Here is a 26186-nt window from a genome sequence, read left to right as displayed (position 1 = left end):
TTATATTTAATATAATTATACTCTATAATTATATTTTTCAATCAAATTCTTACTAAGTAATCGCTCAAAAAGACTTAAATCAATTATAAAAAGAAATAGGGTTACTCTTACTAATACATACATTCCAATAGTTTATTTAATAGGAATATATCGAATATATCTTATATATTTAATATAATTATTATAACTTTTTACTTATGGATAAAAATCTTTTTGATATTATATATAAATGAAATAACTAAATCTATTACTACTTATTTAAAAAATATTTCTTTATATTAAAAACTAATTATACCTATTATTATTATGGTTTATAAGATATATTAAATAATTATACACTCAAGATCCTTTAAGATATAATGTGGTTTATCAGTGAATAAATTATATCAATAAATGAATCATTTATTTTATATACAAAATTCGTTTATACATAACCATACACTCTTTTTATTTATAAATATAATTTTCTGAAAATTTAATATAAAATATTTCAATATATAAAAATATTAAAAATCTTATTAATTTTAAGAAATTTGAATTTATAAAATTATTATTATAAAAATAGATTTTTTATAACAAAAATTATAACAATTTCCTTTTCTTTTTAGAATATAATAAAATTAATTTATAAAAATTAGATTAATAAAAAACCTAGATTTTAATTATTTTTTGAAATCTTTTATTTAAGAAAATAATAATTAGTTATTAAAATATTAATATTTTAAAAAGCTTGATTTAGATAGTTTTCGAAATAACTCATTTATTGATATAACCCACTCACTAATAAACCATATTATAAGAATAAAACTATTAATTACTAGGATTATATTAATAATTTTTTTTTCTAATCTTAGGGATTATTATATTATTTTTATATATCTTTATTTATTTGGGAATAAGCTTAATTATAAATATTATATTAAAAACTCTTAATAATTATTAATTTAATACAATTTTAATAAGTTTTTAGAAAATAAATAATAATCTAATTAAACTCTAAAAAAATATTTGAAATTCTATAATATCTTTTTCATTTTTTTAAAGATTATTTTTTTATATAATTTTGGAAAACTATAAAGAATTTAATCTTTGAAATATAATTAATATATACCTTAATAAATTATCAATTTAATTATTATATAACTATTTCAGAATACTAAAAACAATTAATATCAAATAACTAAATTAAAATATTTGAATATAATAGTAATATATAAATATATAATATTATTCTCTTTAATAATATATTTGAAAACTATTGATTTATAGCTTTCATACCCTCTAATACTAACATTCGATATTACACTCTTTCTTCGATTTTATATATTTATTAAAATATTTAAATTATTTTAAATCTGTTTTATTATTTATTCATTTATTCAATATAAATTTAATAATTTATTCCATAAAAAAATTAATTTTAATATATCAATTAAAAAAATAAATATAATCCTAAATTATTAAAATAAAGAAATAATTTTATTTTTTCTATTTTCATATATTATTATTATAATCTATTCTCAATTACCTAACTATATTGATTTACTTCTATCACATCTCTCAATACTAATAATAATCATTATTACATATATAATCCCCATCATAAAGCCTATTTCATTGAAATTATAAAAATCTCTATTCAAAATACCATATTTCACTCATATATTCATAACCAATTGAAACTACTTTTCAATAAACTTAAGATTTTTATAAAAAAAAATTTGAAAATCATAAATATAATTAAAATATATCTTTAATTTGATTTAATACTTTACAAATCAATATATCTAAAGCTTTCCAATATATTTTGCACCCCTTAATTCAAGAATATAATTTATTATATCTTCCACCCCCTTATATTTAAATAAAAAACCTTTTAAATCCATATCAAAAATATATTAAATAATAACCTTTTCTTTTAATTCTATAAGTTTATATCAATTTGTTTAAATTTTAATATATAAAATTAAACTATCTATTCTATAAATAAAAATTACATAAGGGATATTATATAATTAAAAAACTTTTTGGAAATTTAATTTTTTATCGTTTTTAATAATTTTAATAATTAAAAGCAAGTATATTTCTTTATTATTAAATTATATAATAAATAATTAATAAATTGCATATTGAAGTTAATTATATTTATTAAAATAAAAATAGTTCACTCAATGATATAGTCCACTCGATAATAAATCACGTTATATTAAAGATTATAAAAAAAATTCTAAGTATATAAACAAAAATATTTACTTTAGGAGATTTACTTTAAAAAAATGACTTTAATATAATAACTATTATATCAAAGGGGAATAAATAAATATAAACGAGATTAATTCTTTTAATAATACTTTTATAAAGCCTATTATTTTCCTATATAGCTAATTCTTTAAATAGAATATAATTAAGACATTTAGAATCTACGAATATATGAGTAATATGTCTTTTGTATCCTTCTCAAACCAACAAAATTATTTGAGATTTTATTAAAATTAATTATAAAAAAGCTTTACTTAAATTATAAAAAGTTTGAGAGATTTATAAATCTTAATTGAAAAAAGGAGAAGTAAATATACAAATTTGAATATTCAATTTCGAAAATATAGTTTCAAGATCGAAAGATATTAAATATGTTTCTTGAAATCTTGATTTTATATTCTAAATTATAATTGATTTTTAATATACAATTTTGAAAGTTATAGAGAATTTAATTTTTAAAATATAATTAATATATACTTTAATAAATTCATTAATTTAAATATTATATAGATATTTTAAATTACTAAAACAATTTATATTAAATAATTAAATTAAATCATTTCAATATAATAATAAGTATATATATTTAATATTATTCTTTTTATAATAATTCTGAAATGATATTGATTTATAGCTTTTATATCTATTTAATATTAATATTCAATATTTGTTTTTCTTCAATTCTTAATATATTTATTAAAGCATTTTAATTATTCTAAATTTATTTCATCATTTATCCATCCATTAAATATAGATTTCATAATCCAATCTATCAGAAAATCGATTTCGATATATCAATTAAAAAAAATTTATTCTTGAATTATTAAAAATGAAAATAAAGTTTTTTATTATTATTATTATATGTAATTATTATAGCCCATTTTTTATCATTTAAATATATTATCTTATTTCTATCATTTCATTTAATATTAATTATAATTATTCTAAAGTATATAATACCTATTATAAATCTTATTTCATTAAAATTATAGAAATCTCCATCCAAAATACTATATTTTGCTTGTATATTTATAATTAATCAAAATCAATTTTGAATAAATTTAGGATATTTGTAGAAAATCTTTTGAAAATTATAAATATAATTAAAAATATATTTGATTCGATTTGATACTTTACAAATTAATATATTTAAAGCTTTTCATTATATTTGTATTTCTTGATTTAAAAATATATTTTATTATATTTTTTATATTTCTAAATTTAATAGAAAACCTCTTATATCCATATCAAATATATATTTAGAAATAATATTTTATTTATTTCTAAAAAGATTATAAATATAATCGAATATTTTGAATAAAAAATAATATTATTAATTCAATATTATAATATTATACACAGAGTTATTATATATCTTTATAATCTTTTATATATTTTTGTTTTTGTTATCTTTCTAAATAGTTTTTTAATAATAAGGAGTATATAAGCTTCTTATTATTCGAATTTAATTATAGATTATTAATAAAATGTATATTAAAAGAGAAAAGGGTGAATTAGGGGTAAAAGTAGGCTGTATAGTGATATAAGCCGTATACAATAAAATAAAATTAGAATAAAACTATATATATTAAAGCAAAAATATCTTAACTTTAATATTAATTTTGTAATATTTTATTCTATCTATTCTATACATAAACTCTATCTAATATCCTCTTGAAAACTTAATCTATACATCTACCAATTTACCCTAAAGAATTAAAAAATAGGAATATAAGTATTATTTTCTTAAGAGCCTACTTAAGTTATATTTATTAAAAATATAAAATATTTTAAATATTAATAAAACAAATTAATAATATTCTAAAAAAAAAAAAAAAATATTTAGTCCTTAAGACCTATTACCTAAATTCCAAAATTAAAAAGATATTTTTTCCCCTAAGAATATAAAAAAGCTATTCTTTTATTAATTATACAATTATAAAATCCACCTTAAAAAAAAGTTATTTTACTTTTCAATACCTTATATTCTATATTCTACCCTAAATTAAAAACCCTAAAAAAATAATTAAAAAATAATTTTAGGAAAAAGTTTATTTAGCTAAACTTTTTCCCTGCGACATTATCTATTTTATTTATTAAAAAAGTTAATAAAGATCTTCGGTTTTATATAAACTATTATATTTTAAATAATATATCCATTAAAGATTAATTGTTGGTTTGAGAAGGATACAGAAGATATAGCACCCACATATTCATAGATTCTAAATATCTTAATTGTATTTTGTTTAAAGAATTAGTTATATAGAAAAATAATAGACTTTATATAAATATTATTAAAAGAACTAATCTCTTTTGTATTCGTTTATTTCTCTTTAATATAATAGCTATTATATTGAAGTCATTCTTTTGAAGTAAATCTCCTGAAGTGAATACCCTTGTTAACACATTAATATTCTTTATTATTATTAAAAAATTCTCTAAATAATCTAAAAGAAATAAAATATTTTAATAGAATTAATATTATCTCTATCTTTAATAATATAAAAATAAAAAAGAATAAGAATATTTAATTTAATCTATTCGAATTCCTAATTATATTATTCAGACTAATAAAAACACCTATAACCTTTCAAAGATTTATTAATAACTTTCTATAAAAATATCTAAATATATTCTATACCATATACCTAAATAATATCCTAATATATAATAAAACCCAAAAGAAATATATTTACTAAACTCAAAGAATTCTATAAATATTAAAAGAGATTAATTTATTTATTGAATTTGAAAAATATAAATTCCTAAAATCCGAAATCAAAATCTTATATCTTATTTTAAAAAAAGATAATATTTAAATAAATTTAGAAAAAATTCGAATAATTATAAATTGGAAATCCCCTACTATTATAATTAATATATATGTATTTATTAAATTTACAAACTTTTATTAATAATTTATTAGAATTTTCTCAAAAACTATTAATTTGATAACAAACTTAATTAAAAAGAATATTTTATTTTAATAAAATTTTATTTATTAAAATACTTTTAATTAATTTAAAAAAGTATTTACTAAAGCCTCTATTCTAACTATTTTTGATTAAAAAAGGAAAGTGATTTTGGAAATTAATACTTTCGATTATATATCTATTAAAATATTCTTTTAATATAATCATAAAAAATCCTAAAATCTATTATATTTTTTTTCGAAAAATATTCAATAACTAAATATAACTATAAGATTTATAATAAAGAACTATTAACTATTATTCACTATTTCAAGAAATAACATCTTGAATTAGAAAATGCTATATTATTAATCCAAATAATTATTAATTATAGAAATTTGAAGTATTTTATTATAATAAAATTATTAAACCATTATCAAACTTACTAATCCGAATTCCTATCTCAATTTAATTTCTGAATTATTCATTGTTTTAGAAAGCTAAATATTAAATCTAATATACTAATTAGAAAATCGAAAGATTTTTTTAAAAAAAGCTATAAATATTTTTATATTAAAGTTATATTATTTTGAAATATTTTACTAAATATATTAAAAATAATAATTTGTTATATTATTAAGGAAAACTATATATTTTTAATTATAATTCTTTAAAAATTTATTTACTTTACTTATACTATAAATTTTTTGTTGTTAATTACTTATATTATATTTAAATCTTTAAACTATTATTTTGAGATTATTATCAATCTGATTATTATAATTATATTATGTAATGAGTCCATAATTATTATAATTATTATTATATTATTTCAAATTATAAAAATTAAAAGACAATTCTTTATTTATTTTTAATTCTTTAAAAAATAAAATAAAATATCTAAATAGATTTTATTATATATTTATTCGAAAATGCTAATTTAAATATTATCATAATAATAATAATTAATTGGTTAATTAAATTCAAATATTTCTTTTTTTATTGCAATATTTATAATTCTAAAAAGAATTATTTATTTATTTTAAAAAAAATTTTAAAAGTTTTATAATTTATCTTTAATAATTATATTGAATTATAATACTCAATTTATATTTGAATTCTAGAAGTATATTTGTAAACATTTGAGTATCATTATCAAAGTATTAATTATTTATTACCCTGAAATTAATAAATAAATTAAAAAAGCTAATATAATATTAGAATAATATCTTCAATTATATGTAATCTATTTATAAAATAATTGAATAAAGTAATTTTTATTTATTAAATTCTTTATTGATAATATTTAATTCAAAAATATTTAAATAATTTTATTCTTTTTGAATTATAAATTTCATTTCTATTTGAATTTGAATCTATATTATCCTAGAGTATCTATTCTGTAATATAAGATATTAAAGAATTTATTATTAAAATAGAAATTATTTTTTTATAATTATAAATCGATTTGATTATTAATTAAACTCGATATTCGAAGAATACTAATATTGTCACGGTGTGGAACCACGTGACATGTTGATCCTATCGAATAGGACCGAAATGAGCGCTCGCGCCGGAGCGCAAGTGAGCTAGGGCCCGATCGGGCTAGCTCGCTTGTGAAAATTCTGTATATCTTCAATTTGAAAGATCCTGTATTGTAGCTCTTTGAGCTACGTCTTAATCCTCAATCTGAATCTAATATCTGAGTCGACGTAACTTTCCCGAATTAGGGCAAAGTTATTAGAGCCCTATTCCTGTCTACCTGCCCCGTGATAAATATCCATTATTTCCTTACTTATAGATATTTGTCTAATAATCTAATTTAATTAAATATTAAAAATATTAAGATTTTATATTTATAAAAAGAATTTAATTGAAAAAAGCTTGAATTTTTTAAAATTTTAAATTTAATAGGTCTTTATATTTATAAACTGAAATTCCTTATTTTAATAAGAATTCATTCTATTTTTCATATTAATCTACTTTATTCTATATATAATAATTTTGTTCTTAAATAATATAACTCACTATCACCATTTATCAAAATCGATGACTTAAAATAATTCAAAATCACCAAAATCCTAAACTTTTATTAAAAGAAAAGAGATTATAGAGAATCTTATTTGAAATATATTATTTATTAAATTAATTAAAAAATCTGTAAACTATTTAAAGAATATATAAAAATTAATTTATAATTTTTATTAAAAATATTCTAATAAATTAGAATTAATTTAATTGAATACTATTATCTTTGAATAATCAAATTATAATATTTTTGCTTTAATAAAGCTTAACTTTTAAAAGAGAAATGATATTATAATATAAAATTATATAATATATTGATTTCCTTAAAAGAAATCAAATTAAATATTTGTATTGGAGTATAAATGAATTAAAACCTAATTGGATTTAATTTATTTATAAAAATTTGTATATTTTCAATTTAGAAGATTTTATATTATAATTTTTCAAATTATATTTTAATCTTTAATCTGAATTTATTATCTAAATCAATATAATCTTGCCAAATTAGGACAAAGTTATTAGAGCCCTATTTCTGCCTGCCCGCCCCGTAATATGAATAAGTTTTTTCGAAATGTATTTGTTGTTTTTTATAGGAAACTAAATGAATATATAAATTCAATTTAAAAAGAAAAGAAAAGAGGAATATTTGTTATTTTAAAATCATTTCGATAATTCATTTCAATATAAAAAAAGAAATTTGAAAAAGAATTTCAAATATTTGATTTATAATATAATTCAAATCTTTTAATATCTCATTTCAATTTTTATAAAAATGAATTCTAATATATAGTATAATTTCTCTTTATAATATAGTATATGTGTCAGAAATAGACAGTAAGTTACGCATGTATAAGTGATATATAAAGATTATAGTATTTTTTTATTGTCTATTACAGAAGTGGGATCTATATGGAAAACCTTTTATATGATGTGGTGCACGTGTCGTATCACGTGTTTTCCAACAAATATAACCTACACACTGATAATATACGTTATATGATCCTATTATATTCATGTATGTAATCAAGATTGTTTCTACTTTGTGTTGAAGATTTAAGACGTTTATGATTCTACTGAATTAATGTTTAAAGACTCAAAATATATATTTTCAAATTTATATATAATTTTAAGTAAGAATGAGTACCTATGTAGTAGTCGTAGTGCTAACGCCAAGCCTCATTGATACTAGTATATTTTCATTCATATTCCTATATAGTCTCTCACTTAAAAAATTTCAACTATAAATTCTAAGTCGGATTCTAATTCATCAAAAGGATTGAAAGTCGAGAAACCTCCAAGTCAGCTCGAGCGGTATCAATAAAATCGTATAACTTTGGGGGAACAGCGGAAAAGGCCGATCACCTCCAGTCCTACGATGGAAACAATGGAAGCGGTAGTGATAGCAGCTCAATATTCTATATCAGTCCACCTGTCTGGACCGGTGGTGTAAGTGGTGATGGAACCATTGGGACCAGTCATGATTTGTCTATAACCTGCGAGCCACCTTGCAACTTTGCTTCTCCATCCGTTGCCGCTGGAAACGACAATAACCATTACTTTGCCTCTACTGACTACAACCTTTCTCTTCTCTTCCATCGCAGAGCTCCAAACAGTAACATGAACAATCAGTGCCCCATCATTCGCGATCCTAGAAGTCGATTTTCAACCAATTGCCCTGCACGCGACGCACATTTTACCTATACATATTTCCCATGCAGAGCATTAAAAGCCATCCTCATTTGTTTATACCCTTGCCTCATTCCAGCATACCTTCTCTCCAACCCTGATTTCCATAGCTGATGGCTTTGGCGAGGGTTTGCATGGAGGAATTACTTCGAAGTCTACCACAGTTTCAGATGCAAGTTGAGGTTCGAGTATTGCCGTACCTGCTGGTGTTTGGTTCTCGATACCACACCCAATTAGCACCCAACCAATGCCGATGGAGTCGATCGTCATTTTCCCGCTAACAAAGACCAACCTTTCCGTCAAAATCTCAAGTGGTAGGCGTAAATCAACGAAGTCCGCCGAAGGTCATGGAACTCGTGACTGCAAGACACTTGGCCGCAAACCACAATGTGGCTTATTTGCCTGTAACGATGGGTGTGGAATATTTGGCTAACTCATGCATGTAGACAGTACTGCCTTTTTCGCTACAGCGATGTATCTCGATAGAAATGCCTGGTACACAGGAGAGGCATACCCTTTGGATGAAAACCTACGGTCTTTTACTAATTAGAGATGCAGGTGGAGATTCACACAACGATGCGGGAAGCACAACTTCGGACTGATCTTGGGGTGTTCTGTTATTTTCTTGCGATGATATAAGCTTTGGAGATGGATATTCTTGAGCTGGGCATGATCCAGCTTAAAGTGCACAGAAGCCAGTATCTTGACTGGAGTTAGAATAATGATCAAAACCGCCACACACAGTTCTTCTAAATGAATTGAAATATGAAAACAATTTTTGTCGAAAATGTGAAACTCTTAATACGTTGAAGATGTTCTATAGCATCATATTTAAATGTAGCTATCTCAGTCCTTATGTGAGTCTTCTATGAAAATGGCATATTTGTCGTCTTATGGCTAGATTTTTGCGACTTCTACATAGTAATTTATATTATGTCATAATTGGCTTATATAAGCTATTTTCAGGAGACTTAGGGTACTAGGTAGCTCAAGTGTTCACAGATACAGATGGGATAACTTCATGGTTGCAAGCAGAAGTTGACAGTTCACAATGATTGCTGGGCTATTGTCTATTATACAAACACAATGAGCTTATTATGTATTTGAGAGTATTATCTATGCTGATGAAATCCGATTATTTCACCGGGGACAACTTGAAGACCAAGACTTGGGCATCGGAGCCTTTGAAATCTCATAACAGTCCACGACCATGTCAGAAACCTTTGAATCAATTGCGTCAAGATCTTCACAGAACATACGAACTAAATCCACTCTATGGCCCAATCTTTCGTAATCTTCACAATGATTGGCAAAATCCGTGTACCATTCTCTCATTGCATCCACAGACCTCGGCATTGTTATTGCTGTGAAATACGACTTCGTTGGCGTTCGGGCTTCTTCGACCTCGTGTTTTACTACCGGAGGTGACGGTATACTATTGTGAAAGAAGTAACCAACATTAATGCCGACTTGTTTCACTGTAACGGAACCATCGGCTGGAGGAGAAGTAAAATCTGGCGGGTCGTCACGAAGCAATGTTACCCAAGAACGTTCCATACCCTTGATATCACTATTAGCCACAGAATTAGTACATGTACGTAAAATGCGCATTCCATCAAAGAGTTGATTGTCGGGTGAGGGAGGTAAGAGATAGGTAGCTTACTTTTGATATGAGCTATGGAAATCTTGAAAGATGAGTGTCGTTTGTATATTATTCGAAACTTCAAAAGTTGTGACTTCCATTATAGGGAATCCTTCACTGTTCGGGTTTGGCTGATAAGGAAACCCAGCCTTAAAGGCACCAGGCTCCTTGGTGAGAGCTCCAGTCTTTGCAATAAAATCTTTCACAAGATCTTGAACGATTTGAGACTTCAAAGTAAGATCGATGGGCTTAGGGCTTGTTTGATTGCAAAATCCGAGCTGAATCCACTGAAATAATTCGTTTTTTGTATTACTATGGATTTTGTAATAATAATAATTCATTTTAAAAAGAATGAATTATTGATTTGTGATTTTATAGTTGTATATTAAATTTATTAAATAATTTATTAAAATAAAAGGAAATAGAATATATATATAATATATATATAAATTAGATAAAGTAATTCGAATTTTTAATATATTATTGCTATTTGAATAGCTAAATAAATGAATGTGGGAATAATTTTATTTAAATTTATATATAATAATAAACTCTAATTTAAAATAAATTTATAGCTTTAGATTTTATTTATTATAATTTTAAATTTTATATATTAAAATTTTAAATTTTAAAATTTATAGAGATTTATAAAAACAATAAATTATTTCAATAATTTAATAAAATAGTTTTTTCTAATTCTTATTTTCAATTTGTATTTTTATTTTTCTATATAAAATTTATTAAAAAACATGAATTATTTAGTATCATTTTAAAATAATTTATTCTTTTTTTATTTCAAAATATATTAAATTTATTAAAATATAAATTATTCAATAAAATTCACAATTTAATATTCAAATATAAATTCAAAATCCGTTTTCAAAAAGTATAGAATATTTAGTAGATTCAGTGCGGATTTGTATATCCAAACTAGCCCTTAGGGTCTTCCTCCCAACGATTTTCTTTCTTGTCCTAATCTGTTTATATTTTTGTCAGCAGATATGCTTCAAAAAGAAGCAAGACCTAAATGGGGGACAAACCTATCATTAAAATCCAATCATCCAAATGTTTCACAGAACGGCCCCAATAGAGAGAAGCACGATATCCAACGTCTTTTTTGATGTGTTCTCTGAGCTCCATCAGACTCTCTGTTGTAAAGATATCGTTATCAAGCCCCTCAGACTTAATTTCTAGCCATAAGACATCCGTATTTGGAGGTTTGCGTAACCGAGATACTCTGTTGACTTCTGAACGCGCATAGATCTTGTGCATATTGCTGTGAAACAATCCCATCTTCTTGTAAGTTCCTTTAGGTCCAACAAAATGACGTTTACCTACAGCGGCATCGTAGATAGATTCGATGTGCTTGGTGTCATAATTCATCGTCGCTTTAATCTGTGTCTGTCTATGAACTCGCGAAGGAGGGTGTCGCAGCAATGAAGCTAAGCAATCGACAGTAGATTCAGGTTGTATGTCGCACACTGGTTCAATTTCTTCAATTCTGGATACTGTCTGAACTGATTTGGGAAGCAAAAACGTATATCTCGTAAACGTTTTCGCCCATCCAGCCATTACCTCGTCTTTGAATCCAACTCCGAAAAGGTTCGCCTCATTCTCAGCAACTTGGACTTCATCTTCGTCCCAACTCCAGGCTACTACGAAAAAAGTCCTCTCTTGGCTGTTCATAGCCTTAGGTATTAGATCTGCCCACTCCTCGACGTATGGGGCCGTGTTATCTTCCATCCAGTTACCAGCTACCTCTATTCCCGCTTGTCTCCATTTGGTTTCTTACATTCTCCAACACACGATAATTTTCTCCCTAACTGCAGTAAAGACTTCGCTGTCAAAGTTGAACTTGAGAATCTCTACTTTATTCGGAAAATTGGAATGAACAGGTAAACTAAGGCGTAAGCACCTGTTTGTTGGGCGGCCAGAAACAATCTCAGACATCAAATATATGCCAAGACTCTTCTGGAATACACTCCATTGGCTCGCATTTGCACACTGAACCAGTAAACAAATGTGCTCTTGATCCTGGGTGCTTCTTGTTCCCCAATATCATATGGTATAGCCTTGGATAGTCGAGATGTACTCAAGTGTAGCGAGCAATAATTTTGCTGCTGCTGAAGATGTGTCGTGTACTGAGAGGCCCTCAAAAAATGTAAATTGAATAATAGAAAGTATTCCTTCCGTGATGGTGTGTTTCTCAGTGGGTTAGTCCCAGTAATTACCGTCACATGCGGGAAACAATTGGATCGGCTGTCTCCTTCTCTCCAGGCGAATTGGGGCTCTCTTTTGTTCTCGTTTTTCCTTGTGGCTGAGTGCCTCTGGTGCAACAGCTGCAAGAGCCATGTTTTCAAATTTGCGTTTGTAGATATCAAGAGAAAGTTCTTAATGTTTGTGAATTCTCAGAAGTAATGGAGAGACAAGAAATGGTATTGTCAGAATCATGGGATACCTGTTCTTATGAGTTGTTGTGGAGGCTACTACTAATTATAAGATACGGTAGATACACTGAGGTAGTTGCACTAGATTCTAAATGCGCTGCCGTAGCAATTTTAGCTCTACGCCGTAGTTGACTGTCTATTCACTGTGAGGGGATTGTGGAGCCATATACTACGGTTCACTACCCTATCACAAACATTTTACGGGAAATTGGATGTCAATTTTGTTCTTCAAAAAAGATTATTGTTCTCTATTCTATAGACATAGTTGCTGGTAGCAAGTGCGAGAACACGTGCTGGGTGCCGTACTAAATGCTACGCTAGTGCTGGTTTACACATTAATATATTTCTTTGATACCTATTCTACTAGATTGCTCCCACAGTACCGGGCATTCTATGCTTACTAATACAATCGATTTATCCAAGGGATTAAGTTATACTCTCAAGTCTGACCTCCTTGATGATTGCAGTAAATCTCACACACTATTCTTTAGGAAATCGCAGTGCTAACATGTCGAGTACAGTGCGCTTGGATAGGTGCTTCTCAAATAACATGATGTCTTAGGGAATCCATAATTTATCTGAAGACTGGTTTAATGCATTAAGGCTGATGTTGATGTAGGTTCAATTGGCAATGATTGGGCATCTATCACAGAATCTAAACTACCCAAATCACAGCCACTACCAACCATTGAGACTTTCGTGGAGCTCAAGTCAACTTCTTATTGAAGTTAACGAAATACTACCCTTACCTAGATAGACTCTGAAGGCCCGTTTGAACAGAACTTCCTTCCAAAAGATGTTTCTGCATATTTCGCGAACCGCTAGTATGAATTCAATTTATCACCTCAATCCAAAATCCCTGTCGACCACTAATCACCAACACATCCCGAGACCTGAACATCCAGCTAGATTTTTCGCGAGACTTCAGCAGACTACAGAGCATAGTCATGCTACACCTTGACTTCTTCTATCCACCTTGATTAACCAATAGGATAGCTAAACGAAGAAGTGTCAAACGCCTTACAAACAAGAGGACCTGGAAGATCCTGCTCCTGCTCCACACCCAAAATCTCCGCCGTCTGATTCCAGAATGCTCCTATAGCAGGCATCAACTGATTGCATCTGATAAGATTAACAGGGGCGATATAGTTTAGCAATAAATTATCTTCGAAGTTGGGATCGTCACTAGAGATATTGTTGATACTGAAAAGTGTCTCGTTAACTTTCTGAGTAAGCCGTTCGATAAGCCCCGAACCAAATTGTAGCGGGAATCTGGAATCTCCGTGATTGCTCACAAGGTCGATGAGGGCTTTACGTTGTTGTACTTCGATGTTGATTCCGTGGACGAAAATGGTGTTTTGTAATGTTGTGTTTTTGAAAAAGCCAATGAGGCTTTTGTCAGAGAATCGGAAGTTTTCGGTGGCGTCGTCTATAAGGTCATTGAGATTCTAGGAAAAGCAGTGATAGTTAGCATGATGGCAAGTAGTGCTTGGAGTTCTGGAGGAACATACAATCGCTGCTTCTCGCCATTGATTTATGGTGCTAAATAGGTCTGCCGAAATAGCGGTTGACAGGACAAGAATCAAGGAGATGACAAGTCGGTCAAGTCTCATGTCGCTAATTATCATGTATATGAAAGTTTTGGCTAATAAATTATGGTTGGTCTTGTCAATTGTTGTACCGGAAAGCAAAAATGCAAGTGGTCTCCTAACAAGTTAAAGCTCAAGTGGGTTCAAAGTATTGGAACGTTGATTCAGAAGCACTGCTAAAACGCGAACAAAAAGGCAGAGGTATATGATCTTCTTTATACTAAATCAAATCCCTACAATCGAGCGAATCTTCACAGAAATGCAAAGCCTGCACTCAATATAGCGTCCAGATTATATTTTTAACAACAAGCCCCAGAAACTTTCCGTGATCAATCATACTCAATCTATCTTGGGATGCGCTGATCTATTCTCACTTGCTGCGATGCAAGTAAGCTGAGTATACCACAGTACTGCCACTCACCAAACCCTCGGTACTTAGTGATTCGACTCACCTCATAGAGATCAAACGACTACCCACTCTGAAAACAGTCCATTTGCGTTCTATTCATATGTTGCCAACACGAGTCATTTTGCATTCAGCTAATAACACACTTCATGATCCCAAAACATGATGAGCAAACCAAGCAAAAAGCCTTTTAGCAAACCCGCAGTATCCGTGCCGCACAAAGCCACTTGCTCGTTATGCTATTCTCGTCATCGTCATTATACCATCTTCTCTCGAACCACACTTAGAAGACCCAGATAGCTCTATCATTTCCCTTCCGAGAAGCAAACCAATTTTACGCTGTGTGATGAGGGCTAGAAAACAAGAATATAAATAAATGACCATGATCCCATAATCCATCCACAATACATAGCTACTCATTCAGGACCCATACCCGACATTACCATCTCGGTAGCTGTCAGGACCCAGTAAAACATCGAAATAAAAGTTTGACGTTCGCTACACATCTCGTGTTGTGTTTTCGATACCTTGAAGCTCTAGCTCTTTCCCGAAGTTTCCAATTCCAGGTAGAATATAAAAAGACAAATTCGCGGCTAAATGTGAGCATCAAGCTCAAGTTTACATTCTTGGGAATGTAAACTATTTAAGGTTGCGCCGTATCTTTCCAGCAAATATCAGAATCTAGAATCGTTACTATACAAGACGAAAGGAAAATGACGTACACTGTCGGAGGATTTATCCTAGCTCCTTAGTTGAAGTGGAATCTAACAAGGTAAACTTTCATTTTGATTGTCCAGATTTTATACTAAAAGATCTGACACTAAGAGGGAAATTCAAACTTGATCCGTAAATTGAGTGACACTGCATAACACCTGCCGAGAAACAAAAAGACCAAAATTTTCCAACATCTTCACCTACTCACACGCATCCAATACATAATCACTGATAACCAAATACAACCAAAAAACACTCCTCCCCGACTCCCAAACACATCCCCACCCCATCCATCCTCACACCCACATTACCATCCCCCAAGCGTGAAACCAAACCCCTTAGCAAAAACCCCCTGACTCACACCCCCGGAGCAGGAAACACTCCTTTCCACCCACCAAACCCACAAACTTCAGGTCCACCCGGAACCACACCTCCAAATTCTGCGTCCTCCACGCCCTCAAAATGCCATTCAAATAATCAAAGCACCAGATTCTCTCCAACGCACGAATAAACTATTTTGCCTGACCATCAAACGTCGAACTCTGTGAATTGAGCGCGATGAGATTCCTCAACTTCTCATTGATCCCGCTAAATGCGCTTTGGACGAGATTGTGTCCTTGAGCATCGGGTTTGGTGCTTGCGATGGAGATGAAGAGTTGATCGTTGAAACCGTTGGTATCTGCTTGGGCTTTTGCGTTTGAAAGAATGGTTTGGAGGTCGGTGGGGAAGGTAGGGGAATGGGGCTCAGGTTGTTTAGAAGGTTGGTAGCTTGCTAAAATTTGGATGGATGGTTAGATGGTGTCTAGTTTTGAAACTTTGGAGAGAAACGGGGAGCGCACCTTGATACTGTCATCCCACTCGCTTATTATAGCCTGGGGATCGCTTGTGGTGGCTGTTTGAGGGATTGCGATGGCGAAGGCTCCCATAACCATCAAGACGTAGGTGTTGATAAAATTAGTGAGATGCATGTTGATTCTTTTAGCAAATTGAGGGAGAAAAGTTGGATTAAGAAACAAAAGATAAATGAGATTGAGGATGGCAATGAAGGATTCGTAGACTCGATTTCGAAAGTTAGGTAAACGAAATGGTTTTAAGGATCACCAGTAAAGCAAGTAAAGAAGAAGTATCTGAATGAGAACAAACGACAAAGACCATGGAAACCTCCCAGGTCTTATACCAAATCTCAAACATGCAAGAGCCATAGCGAGGCTCAAGATGTTGGAAGTAGTTCTCAATCACATCGCCGCAGAAATTCATCCATGTGCATACTGTTCTGAGCCACTCACAACAGAACCACCAACATAAAAACACAATTATCAAAACAATCTATTATCATTCAATAATTAGGAACCCCCACGTTAATCCACGCATATGCTATTCCCGACGAATATAAGCTTCTGCGCCGCAGAAAGCCACCCGGGTACTTGTATGCCGGTACCGTTCTTAGATAGTAGGTCAGAACCTAGACTTACGTTATTTATACCATGAGACAGGATACCCGAAACAAAAAAAAACAGGGACCAGGATCCAATGAGGCCTCATCTAAGGTTGAGGCGACAAAAAGGAGAATGGCTGTGCCGTGCCAAGGATTGCGTACATTCTACCTCCCCCATTCACAATACAAACAAACACCAGAACCCCCAACTTCATCTTGAAGCACCTTGCCACATTCTCATGCCTTCGTCAAGAAACAAACGCGGGCTTGGAGCTAGGGCTCTGAGGTCAAGAGGCGCTAAACACAAACTGTCGTGATTTGAAGTGGCGACTGTGCCGCAATTGAAAACATCGAAGTTTCTGATAAGAATTCAGATTATCTATTTCGAGACTAATTGAGGTATACAGAAATACTGATCAAATGGTCAATGTTTTCCCAACAACCAGTTTAGACAACCCTCGATTAGTTGTTGGACGGGAAATACATTCTAGGAAGAGATAAAGCAGTACTAACTATAGAATCATCCCGAGAGATTAAAGGCGCGCTTCATACATATTTATTCTTTACCTGGATTGATAGCTAGATTGGGGGTTAATCTTAGGGACTCATTTAGCATGTATCGAACGAATTGTAGTGACGACATGTTTCCATGTAGTTCGTAATCGGCTTGATTTGAATACTGTAAATCATAATGAGAATACTCGACTCTGTCGAGATCATCAGTGTATTAGTTGATGGTACAGACTGCAGCCTAGAAGAATACAAGTAAGACATAAGCACGACGACAGCTTTTTGAGGAAGCAGTATGTTTTCCGTAGCGCATTGTCCTAGTCATGAGGTGTGATGACTTGATATTATTTGAAACTCAGTGACCATTGGCTGTAAACGACATTGTTTATTCCTGTATCAAATAGGTTGTTATTGCTCAGAGACTTTGCCAGGGAAGTTCTGATGGTGATGCAGGACAGTACAGAGCAGCCGTGGTGCATAAATGAGGTTCAAATCCACCATAAGTTGCTTATATCCTTCCATTACTAGAATCAACTTCCCCCAAAATAATCAGAATGGAAGTTTGCTATCAGTATCATCAACAGACACTTGAAATAAGACTAGACCAAATTAGTGCCAGAGAATGCGACGTGAAAAGAAGCTCGATCAATGTTACTGGCGTGCCTCACTTGCAATATACAACGTTGAAATTATTCTGCCCAAGCTAGGGTATCCGAGAAAAAATTCTCCCGATGAAGTCTAGATTTCTTTCCCGTTTTATGTTTCGAGATTCTAGCAATTCTAGCGGATGATGCTTGATTCCACTGTGAAGTCGGAAGGCCCGACATTTGCGACAAGTAGGATTCTCACCATTTTTCGCCTCGTCAATTACTATAGCTTGAACAAGATCAGATACCAAGTCTTCTTGATATTTTGTGAATAAATATAGCTGACATCAAAACCTCACCAATGAAGTGCATCGAATATCTTATCTATCATCACGCAGCCCATGCATGGAGCACGTCATGAGGGGTACATTGAAGTTTTGCCCACAATATAAATCGCAACAACTACAGCAAACCTTTCGGGGAAATATTTAGCAATGTACATGGTAGATATGCCGACCAACGTAGGGTTATAAATACTGGGTAGTCGATGGTGTCAATGGCAAGGATTATATCGAAATATTAGCAGCCCGAACTTTCGAGGGTGTAGTTCCGCACATGTGGTATGAGATAATTTACATAAATCAACAGTACTTCTATAATATAGAGCGAACATTCGTCGTCACTCTATCAATTTTTTCCATATTGAAGATGACTTCCAACAAAAATGACTTAGTTGTACATGACCACGTGATCGACAATTCCAGCTCAGAAGAAGTGTCGAGCTCGATCATCAAGGAGGAAACGAAGAGAACGTGGACTAGTTATATATGGGATAGTTTGGATAAGTCGCCCCAAGAGAGGCGGTTTCTATTCAAGCTTGATTTAGCGGTGTTGACGTTTGCTTCTCTGGGTAAGTTTTGTTGTCCATTTCCCGGCATTCGGCACTATCATGCAATGAAAAAGAGTTTCCAATTTGACTAATCAATAGTGTAGGATATTTTATCAAGAACTTGGATCAGCAAAACATAAACAATGCATTTGTCTCGGGAATGAAAGAGGATCTAGGCTTGTATGGAAACCAACTCAATTACATGGTCGCAACATGGACTGCAGGATACGTAATTGGCGAGATTCCTAGTAACATTATACTCACTCGAGTACGCCCTTCTATATGGATTCCCACCATTGAAGTAAGTACCCAATCCCTATTGATGATGGCTGAGTATGGTAGCTAAAAGTCTAGCAGGTAGTCTGGACAATCCTGACAATGTGCATGTCGCGCTGTAATAACGTGTCGCAAATATACGCATTACGCTTTTTGATTGGTCTGGCTGAGAGTGGTTTCTATCCGGGAATGCAGTACATTATCGGATCGTGGTATAGAAAGGATGAGTTGGCTAAAAGGTCGTGTATATTTCATGCTACAGGTGCCCTTGGGTCAATGTTTTCCGGATATCTGATGGCTTCCGTGTACCATCTCGGTGGCCGAGGTGGTCTAAAAGGTTGGCAATGGTAAGAAAAGCGAAAGCGAGTATTGTCATCCTGCTGTGATGGTAACTAACCTCTACATAGGCTATTCATAATTGATGGTGTCATTTCCCTTCCCATCGCCATAGCAGGATATTTCATCCTCCCAGATGTCCCAGAAATTGCCAAGGCGTGGTACTTCTCTAAAGAAGTTGGTGATCAACCAGCTCCTTTGTTTTCCTTGCTAATTCTTCAATAGGAATTGGAGTATGGGAAAAAACGCATGGAATTGGAAGGTCGGGAACAAAGAAAGCCGTATACCAGAGCAAAGATAACAAAGATCTTCTCATCTTGGCATATATATGCTCTTACCCTCTTATATGTGTAAGAGTCGAGTAATTCAAAGCAAGATAGATCCAGCTGACGTCCATGCAGAACTTTCAACAATGGGGCGAGCGGAGCGGCACCAGTTTTCTCCCAATTCCTCAAAAACTCGAAGAATCCCAAATATACAGTGGGCCAGATAAACACATACCCGACAGGTACTTCGGCAGTACAAATTGTGACTACCCTTGCGTATGCCTGGACTTCAGATACTGTCTTGAACGGAAAACGCTGGCCACCAATTGTGTTTGGTGGAGCTGTGAACATTGTATGTTATGTTTCTCTCGCGATATGGGACATACCCATTGGATGGAAATGGGCATGTTATTATCTCATGGGCTCTGGGTATGGCCTTTCTGGTCTTTGCATGGCGTAAGTTTCCACGGGCCTCATGTTTCTGTTAAGATACTAACAAATGTGCAGATGGGCGCATGAAATCTGTAATAAAGATAATGAAGAAAGGGCAATAGTCATTGCGACCATGAATGAGATGGCTTATGTTCTTCAAGCTTGGTTGCCCTTGATTGTTTGGCAACAAGTTGATGCTCCGCAGTATCGAAAGGGGTTTATCACCATTAGTGTACTTTCTTTCATTCTCATTCTGACGACATTTGCGATCAGAATATTGTGGAAGCGGGAGCAACTCCGGTAGGTAGCTTGCGGATCAAAGTTGACTGTATCGATGATGCTGATGCAGATTTAGGGAAGCCAGAGACAAAACCGCTGAGTCATTGACAAGTAATGAAAATAATGAGAGGCCATTCGAAGATGTTGGATTGGATGTCGGTAAGGCTTTGGATCTGGATATACGAGAAGGTAGCATCCCTGGTCCGCAGTCCAAAGACCACAGTTCAAGGACCGTCCAATAAGACAAATCGGTTTCGATCTTGACTTATTAAGAGAGATCATAGTGCCACCTCACCCATCACAGCAACAGGTATCCCAGACTGCTATCGTCAGCCGCTGCAATTTGCCTGTCACATCAACTCAACTGTGTGACCGTCTGCCGAAAATCAGAACTGCCCCCCCCCGTTATCCTGAGACATAATCAGATCGGGTATCTGGCCCAATTGTCTGTGGACGGCACATTCTTTCCGTGCGACCAATTATCATACTATACCAATAGTTCAAATGATACAGTATCCATGACTAATACCTAGTACCCAGCTTGATACCGGTAAACCATGCCGTGAATGTTTGAGTGATACTTAGTCATGATGGTATCAATGGCACGTGAATGGTTGATTGTCATTGTCCTATCAATAGGAGTGGGCCCTCATGAGTCGCACGTGGTGGGGTTAGAGATCAACCAATGAAAACCTGGTATTTCAATGAAACCAACAACCTTTCAAAGCTTAAGAATAACAAAGCCTCTCCTTGAAAAATCAAATGATATAAATTCAGAAAACGGAATTTCTAGAGGCAGAAAAAGTAGAGAGATATAATGGTTACTATCAATATCATCAAATTGCATCAAGAGCGCATTAAAATAGTAATGACTGTTAATATAATTTCATCCCCCCAGTTCCCCTCTCTCCCCATTATTCGGACCACACAGGACGAGAAGAGAGAACCGTCCGTCTGGGGTGTAACATGCCAAGACCTTCATCTCGAATTCTGCCCCATTATGTAATCATTCACCGCCTGCTGAAACGACATAGGATCTTCTTCGGTCCAGTCTAAATTTATTATCAAGGTGGGATGTGGGAGAAAAAAAAAATCCTAAACCTTCAAAATGTCGTCAAAGTTATCTTCTGTTCGCAGATATCTGCTCAATTTTCGACCTTTCAGTCGCTATCAATTCCATTTGGGTTGATTGTGTATCTTCCATCTGAAACTTAACTTACAACACAATTATCCGGTTACAACCTTTGTCCAAAGAATCATATTGGAAGAGCCCTAAGAGTAAGTTCGTTCTCCTTCCCCGATAAGTTCGCGAATTTTTACGTCACGTACTCTTCTATGAGTTACACCACGATGAATCTCCTGAACTTATTCCGGCGAAAAGTACGATTTGTTACACTCATAAGCAGGATTCTGCGAATCCAGTTTGTTTGAATTTATATCCCCTCAAATTTGACTTTTATTCCTTATCAGTAACGGAACTGACGGAGTCGACGTAGAATTCCAGTAATTACTCCATAAAACTTTTACAAAATGTGCGGAATTCTCGGTCTGATCTTGGCCGCATATGACGACCCTAATTCAACCACCGCGGCATCGCAAATACACGAGGCTCTTTACTATTTGCAACACAGAGGACAAGATGCCTGCGGAATCGCTACATGTGCCGCTGGAGGTCGAATCTATCAATGCAAGGGCAACGGCATGGCTTCAAGAGTATTCCAAGATGGATCTCGCATTCAGGATCTTCCCGGCTTTATGGGCATCGGTCACTTGAGATACCCCACAGCTGGAAGCAGTGCTAGTGCCGAAGCTCAACCTTTCTATGTCAACAGTCCTTATGGAATTACCTTTGCGCACAACGGAAATTTGATCAACGCTCCAGAGCTCAAGCGCTTCCTCGATTTCGAAGCTCATAGACATATCAACACCGACAGCGATAGTGAGCTGATGCTCAACATCTTTGCCAATGAGCTCAATGAGACTGGAAAGGCCCGTGTAAATGAAGAAGATATCTTCAAGAGCTTGGAAAGAATGTATGGCAGATGTGTTGGAGGTTGGGCATGCACAGCAATGTTGGCTGGGTTCGGCATCCTCGGTTTCCGCGATCCACACGGCATTCGTCCCCTCATCTTGGGTTCTCGAGTAACCGAAACAGGAGCCAAGGATTATATGATGGCTTCTGAATCAGTTGCTCTAAAGCAACTCGGATTCAGCGATCTCGTTGACATTCTTCCTGGACAGGCCGTCATCATCAGAAAGGGATCGGAACCTCACTTCCGACAAATTGTTCCACAAAAGAACTATGCTCCAGATATCTTCGAGTATGTTTACTTTGCTAGACCTGATTCTATCATCGATGGAATCAGTGTTCATAGAAGTCGACAAGCTATGGGAAATAAACTCGCCGACACAATTAGCAAGGTTCTCGGCCCTGAGGCAGTCAAAGAGATCGATGTCGTTATTCCAATTCCTGAAACCTCCAATACATCAGCTCAGAGTGTTTCGAAACGTCTCAAGATACCTTACTGCGAAGGATTCATCAAGAATCGTTATGTCTTCCGTACTTTCATTATGCCCGGACAAGGTGCTCGTCAAAAGTCTGTTCGCCGCAAGCTTAGTGCCATGGAGTCCGAATTCGCGGGGCGTACAGTTCTCTTAGTTGACGACAGTATTGTTCGTGGAACGACCAGTAGGGAGATTGTATTGATGGCCCGTGAGGCAGGTGCAAAGAAGGTCATATTCGCTTCCTCTGCTCCACCCATTACCCACGCTCATATATACGGTATTGATCTTGCATCACCTCAAGAACTTGTCGCACATAACCGTGATAGATACGCGATTGCTCAACATATCGGTGCGGACGAAGTCATCTACCAGTCATTGGAGGATTTGAAGGCAGCATGTGCAGAACTTTCTCCTCGCGATCCAAAGACACAAGAATTTGAAGTTGGTGTTTTCTGTGGTACCTATGTAACACCGGTTCAAGATGGTTATTTCGAGCACTTGGAACAAATTCGAGGTGAAACTCGTAAGATGAAGGTTCTGGAGAGTGCGAAGGAAGCTGTTATTCATGGCGTAGCAGGAGAAAAAGAATTCAATCTCATCAGCCAGGGAGCAGTAGTAGATTCAAATGGCCAGGTAGTTCCCGATGTCAGCCAAGATCAGGCCAGCAATGGAAATGAAAATGGCAATGCGAGGCCCAAGCTAGAGTCTAGCGAATCTAGCACACCTTCGGTCAGAGATCGTCAAGATATCAGGTATGTTTACTCGCTACCACAACCTTACTCTAGACAAGACATTGACTTTTGATAGTTTACATAACTTTGCAAGTGACTCCAACAGAGATTACAACTGAAATTTTGGAATTTAGAAGTAAACTCAAACTTTAGCAAACTTTTAGACTAGATACAACCATGGCGCGGCTTTTTGAATTTGGCTACTTTGGCCAGATCGGCAATTCAACGAATACCAAAGAGATTTCAATGTACAATATTGTTGCTGGAATCATATCATAAATAATCATCGCGCGACTTGTGAAGTGAAGGAAAATAGACTGTCAGAACCATCTCAGCATGTGCTTCAGACTGAGTGTTTACATATTATGTATCTTCGTGCTAGAGCCCTGCTACATGAACGCGCATCACTCGCCAGTACTATTCTTGCTTTCCAATCACAGTTTCCTTATTTTGCTCTTACACCTGAGCATTACAGATGAAATAGATCATGCCATGTTTCCATCTATTCATACGCTTCGCTTCGAACATGAATGATTATTATATCGTCTTCATTCTCATCATCGCATACCATCCAAACATGCCGCCTTCACTTTTTCCCTATCACATATGTCAGAAAATGAGGGCATAGGTAATAGTAGGTGCTCGCTTAGATTCTGGTACCAACAACTTGGTTCGTAGACAAGGTTTGCAAAACCAACCGTTGCAAATAGTGTGTGTCTCAAATCTCGCATGTTGGTTCGTGACTACTCCGCCTCTTTTATTTCGGATGCATCGGGGGGGACAACTCGATATTTTGTGAGTTGGGAATTATTGTAAATGTATGTTAGAGGCGCATGGGAAGCCTGTTTGTTTGTATATCAGTGTTGTAGCGTCTCTCAATGGTTCTCTAAGCGGATGATTATTGCGGATGCCTGTGAGAGGGGGTTTGCTGGGATGGGGATGTTGGGTTTGAGGCGTGGGGCTTCTGTGGTTGGGGATGGGGATGGGGATGGGGATGGGGGTGGGGATAGTATGGGGGTCTATGGAAGTTTTTGAATGAGAGATGGCTTGGTTGGAGACTAGGACTTTTCATCGGTGGTGCTGCGCTGTGGTGGGTTTCGGGTATTGAGTTTTGGGAGCACGCATTTGGAATGGTTGTATGATAATGGTTTCTCCGGGTGTGATATTCGTGATATAAATATTCGTAAACCTCCCCCTCAACGTTAAATTCTCAATTCCAAAACCAAACAGCTATCAGATTATTTCTCATTAAGACAGTGCTATCATCTGTTATCTATCATCTTCTTTGATCATTCCATTATATACTCAGCTTTGTAACCATCTAGCAGCCATGCATATCACTCTCGCACGCTCTCTCGCCATCTTAGGCGTTTTCACCTACTCTTCCACTGCATTAGTATTGCAGCAAACATCCGCCGGTTTTCAAAATGATTTGGAACCTGAAGCAAATCTTCACGCGCGCAATTTAGGTCCCTTTGGTCAGCAAGGATTCAACATCGCTACATATCTCAACAGCAATCCCACCCACACCGAGAGCGCAGTGACTTCTCAAATTATAGCACCAGTGCCTTCGATTACTGCTGTAATTAGATTTATCCACATCTCTTCATTCCGTGTTGAAAATCTGAAAGTACTAATCCTCGTTCGTGATTTAAGGATTCGAGCTGGAAGGATAAATTCCTCACTCCTACAACTACTATAACTATTCCCGCCTCTACAATTTACTACACCGAAACAACCGTTACCATTACCCCTCGTGGTATCAATACACTCGCAGCCAATTCCGCCATGTTACAAGTAACCCAAGCACCACCGCAAACATTCCACACCATTACAACCAGTAGGTCGTCCGCACTCGCTTCATCGATTTCTCGTCATGAGAAAGAAAAACGTGGGTGGGAAGAAGATAAAAAGGCTTGTGAGGCGCTGGTGCAGTCGGAGGTATTGAATTGTTTGGAGAGCAAGGGCTTGTTGGTGCCGTGGACGACGGTTACGGAGGTGCTGGGGGGGAAGACGATGCTTTTGGTGGAGGTTAGTGTGGGGGCGGGGAGGGGAAGGAGGGAGGCGAGGATTACGGGGAGGGTGTGAGGGTGGGATGATGGTTTTTTTATTCTGTTTGGATGCTTTAGCCGTGTGTTTTGGAAGTGGTCGTGAAGGGGCTGAAGGAGTTGCATGGTTAGTGGGTGAAGGGGTGAATAAAGATTGATAAGCGAGAATGTTGATATCAAGTTGAAAATTGAGTCGCTTGAAATTGGGA

General features: G+C 33.7%; 6 protein-coding genes across 6 annotated transcripts; 3 read left to right on the top strand and 3 right to left on the bottom strand.

Annotated features, from left to right (window-relative positions):
• Positions 1–10025: 10025 nt before the first annotated feature.
• On the bottom strand, positions 10026–12477 carry EAE97_001768 (uncharacterized protein; the record flags this gene model as incomplete). The annotated part of the gene is given in 4 exon segments (XM_038872279.1): positions 10026–10455; positions 10549–10814; positions 11602–12301; positions 12320–12477. The coding sequence occupies 4 exon segments, from the start codon at positions 12475–12477 to the stop codon at positions 10026–10028; spliced, it is 1554 nt and encodes a 517-aa protein (XP_038736837.1).
• A 1477-nt stretch (positions 12478–13954) lies between these two features.
• Positions 13955–14587, bottom strand: EAE97_001767 (uncharacterized protein; the record flags this gene model as incomplete). The annotated part of the gene is made up of 2 exons (XM_038872278.1): positions 13955–14422; positions 14486–14587. 2 exons carry the CDS (start codon positions 14585–14587, stop codon positions 13955–13957), a joined length of 570 nt encoding a protein of 189 aa, XP_038736836.1.
• A 1608-nt stretch (positions 14588–16195) lies between these two features.
• On the bottom strand, positions 16196–16907 carry EAE97_001766 (uncharacterized protein). Its single transcript, XM_038872277.1, has 2 exons — positions 16523–16907; positions 16196–16455 (listed from the first exon to the last, which is right to left on the bottom strand). The coding sequence occupies exons 1-2, from the start codon at positions 16649–16651 to the stop codon at positions 16252–16254; spliced, it is 333 nt and encodes a 110-aa protein (XP_038736835.1). The 5' UTR covers positions 16652–16907; the 3' UTR covers positions 16196–16251.
• Positions 16908–18923: 2016 nt separating this feature from the next.
• EAE97_001765 (uncharacterized protein) lies at positions 18924–20935 on the top strand (the record flags this gene model as incomplete). Its single annotated transcript, XM_038872276.1, has 8 exons — positions 18924–19125; positions 19209–19405; positions 19462–19727; positions 19788–19893; positions 19942–20066; positions 20118–20438; positions 20490–20714; positions 20770–20935. The coding sequence occupies 8 exons, from the start codon at positions 18924–18926 to the stop codon at positions 20933–20935; spliced, it is 1608 nt and encodes a 535-aa protein (XP_038736834.1).
• A 1288-nt stretch (positions 20936–22223) lies between these two features.
• On the top strand, positions 22224–24048 carry EAE97_001764 (uncharacterized protein; the record flags this gene model as incomplete). Its single annotated transcript, XM_038872275.1, has 2 exons — positions 22224–23950; positions 24006–24048. 2 exons carry the CDS (start codon positions 22224–22226, stop codon positions 24046–24048), a joined length of 1770 nt encoding a protein of 589 aa, XP_038736833.1.
• Positions 24049–25259: 1211 nt separating this feature from the next.
• EAE97_001763 (uncharacterized protein) lies at positions 25260–26017 on the top strand (the record flags this gene model as incomplete). Its single annotated transcript, XM_038872274.1, has 2 exons — positions 25260–25511; positions 25586–26017. 2 exons carry the CDS (start codon positions 25260–25262, stop codon positions 26015–26017), a joined length of 684 nt encoding a protein of 227 aa, XP_038736832.1.
• Between the last annotated feature and the right edge of the window lie 169 nt (positions 26018–26186).

The sequence above is a fragment of the Botrytis byssoidea genome, assembly GCF_014898295.1.
Source record: "Botrytis byssoidea strain MUCL 94 chromosome Unknown BBYS_003, whole genome shotgun sequence".
Classification (NCBI taxonomy): domain Eukaryota; kingdom Fungi; phylum Ascomycota; class Leotiomycetes; order Helotiales; family Sclerotiniaceae; genus Botrytis; species Botrytis byssoidea.
This window is presented reverse-complemented; position numbering and strand designations above follow the sequence as displayed.

Coding starts and splice junctions, on each gene's coding strand:
- EAE97_001766 (XM_038872277.1), bottom strand. CDS start 16,651: ATGCATCTCACTAATTTTATCAACACCTACGTCTTGATGGTTATGGGA. Junction 16,456..16,522: donor AGTGGGATGACAGTATCAAG/GTGCGCTCCCCG, acceptor TCCAAATTTTAG/CAAGCTACCAACCTTCTAAA.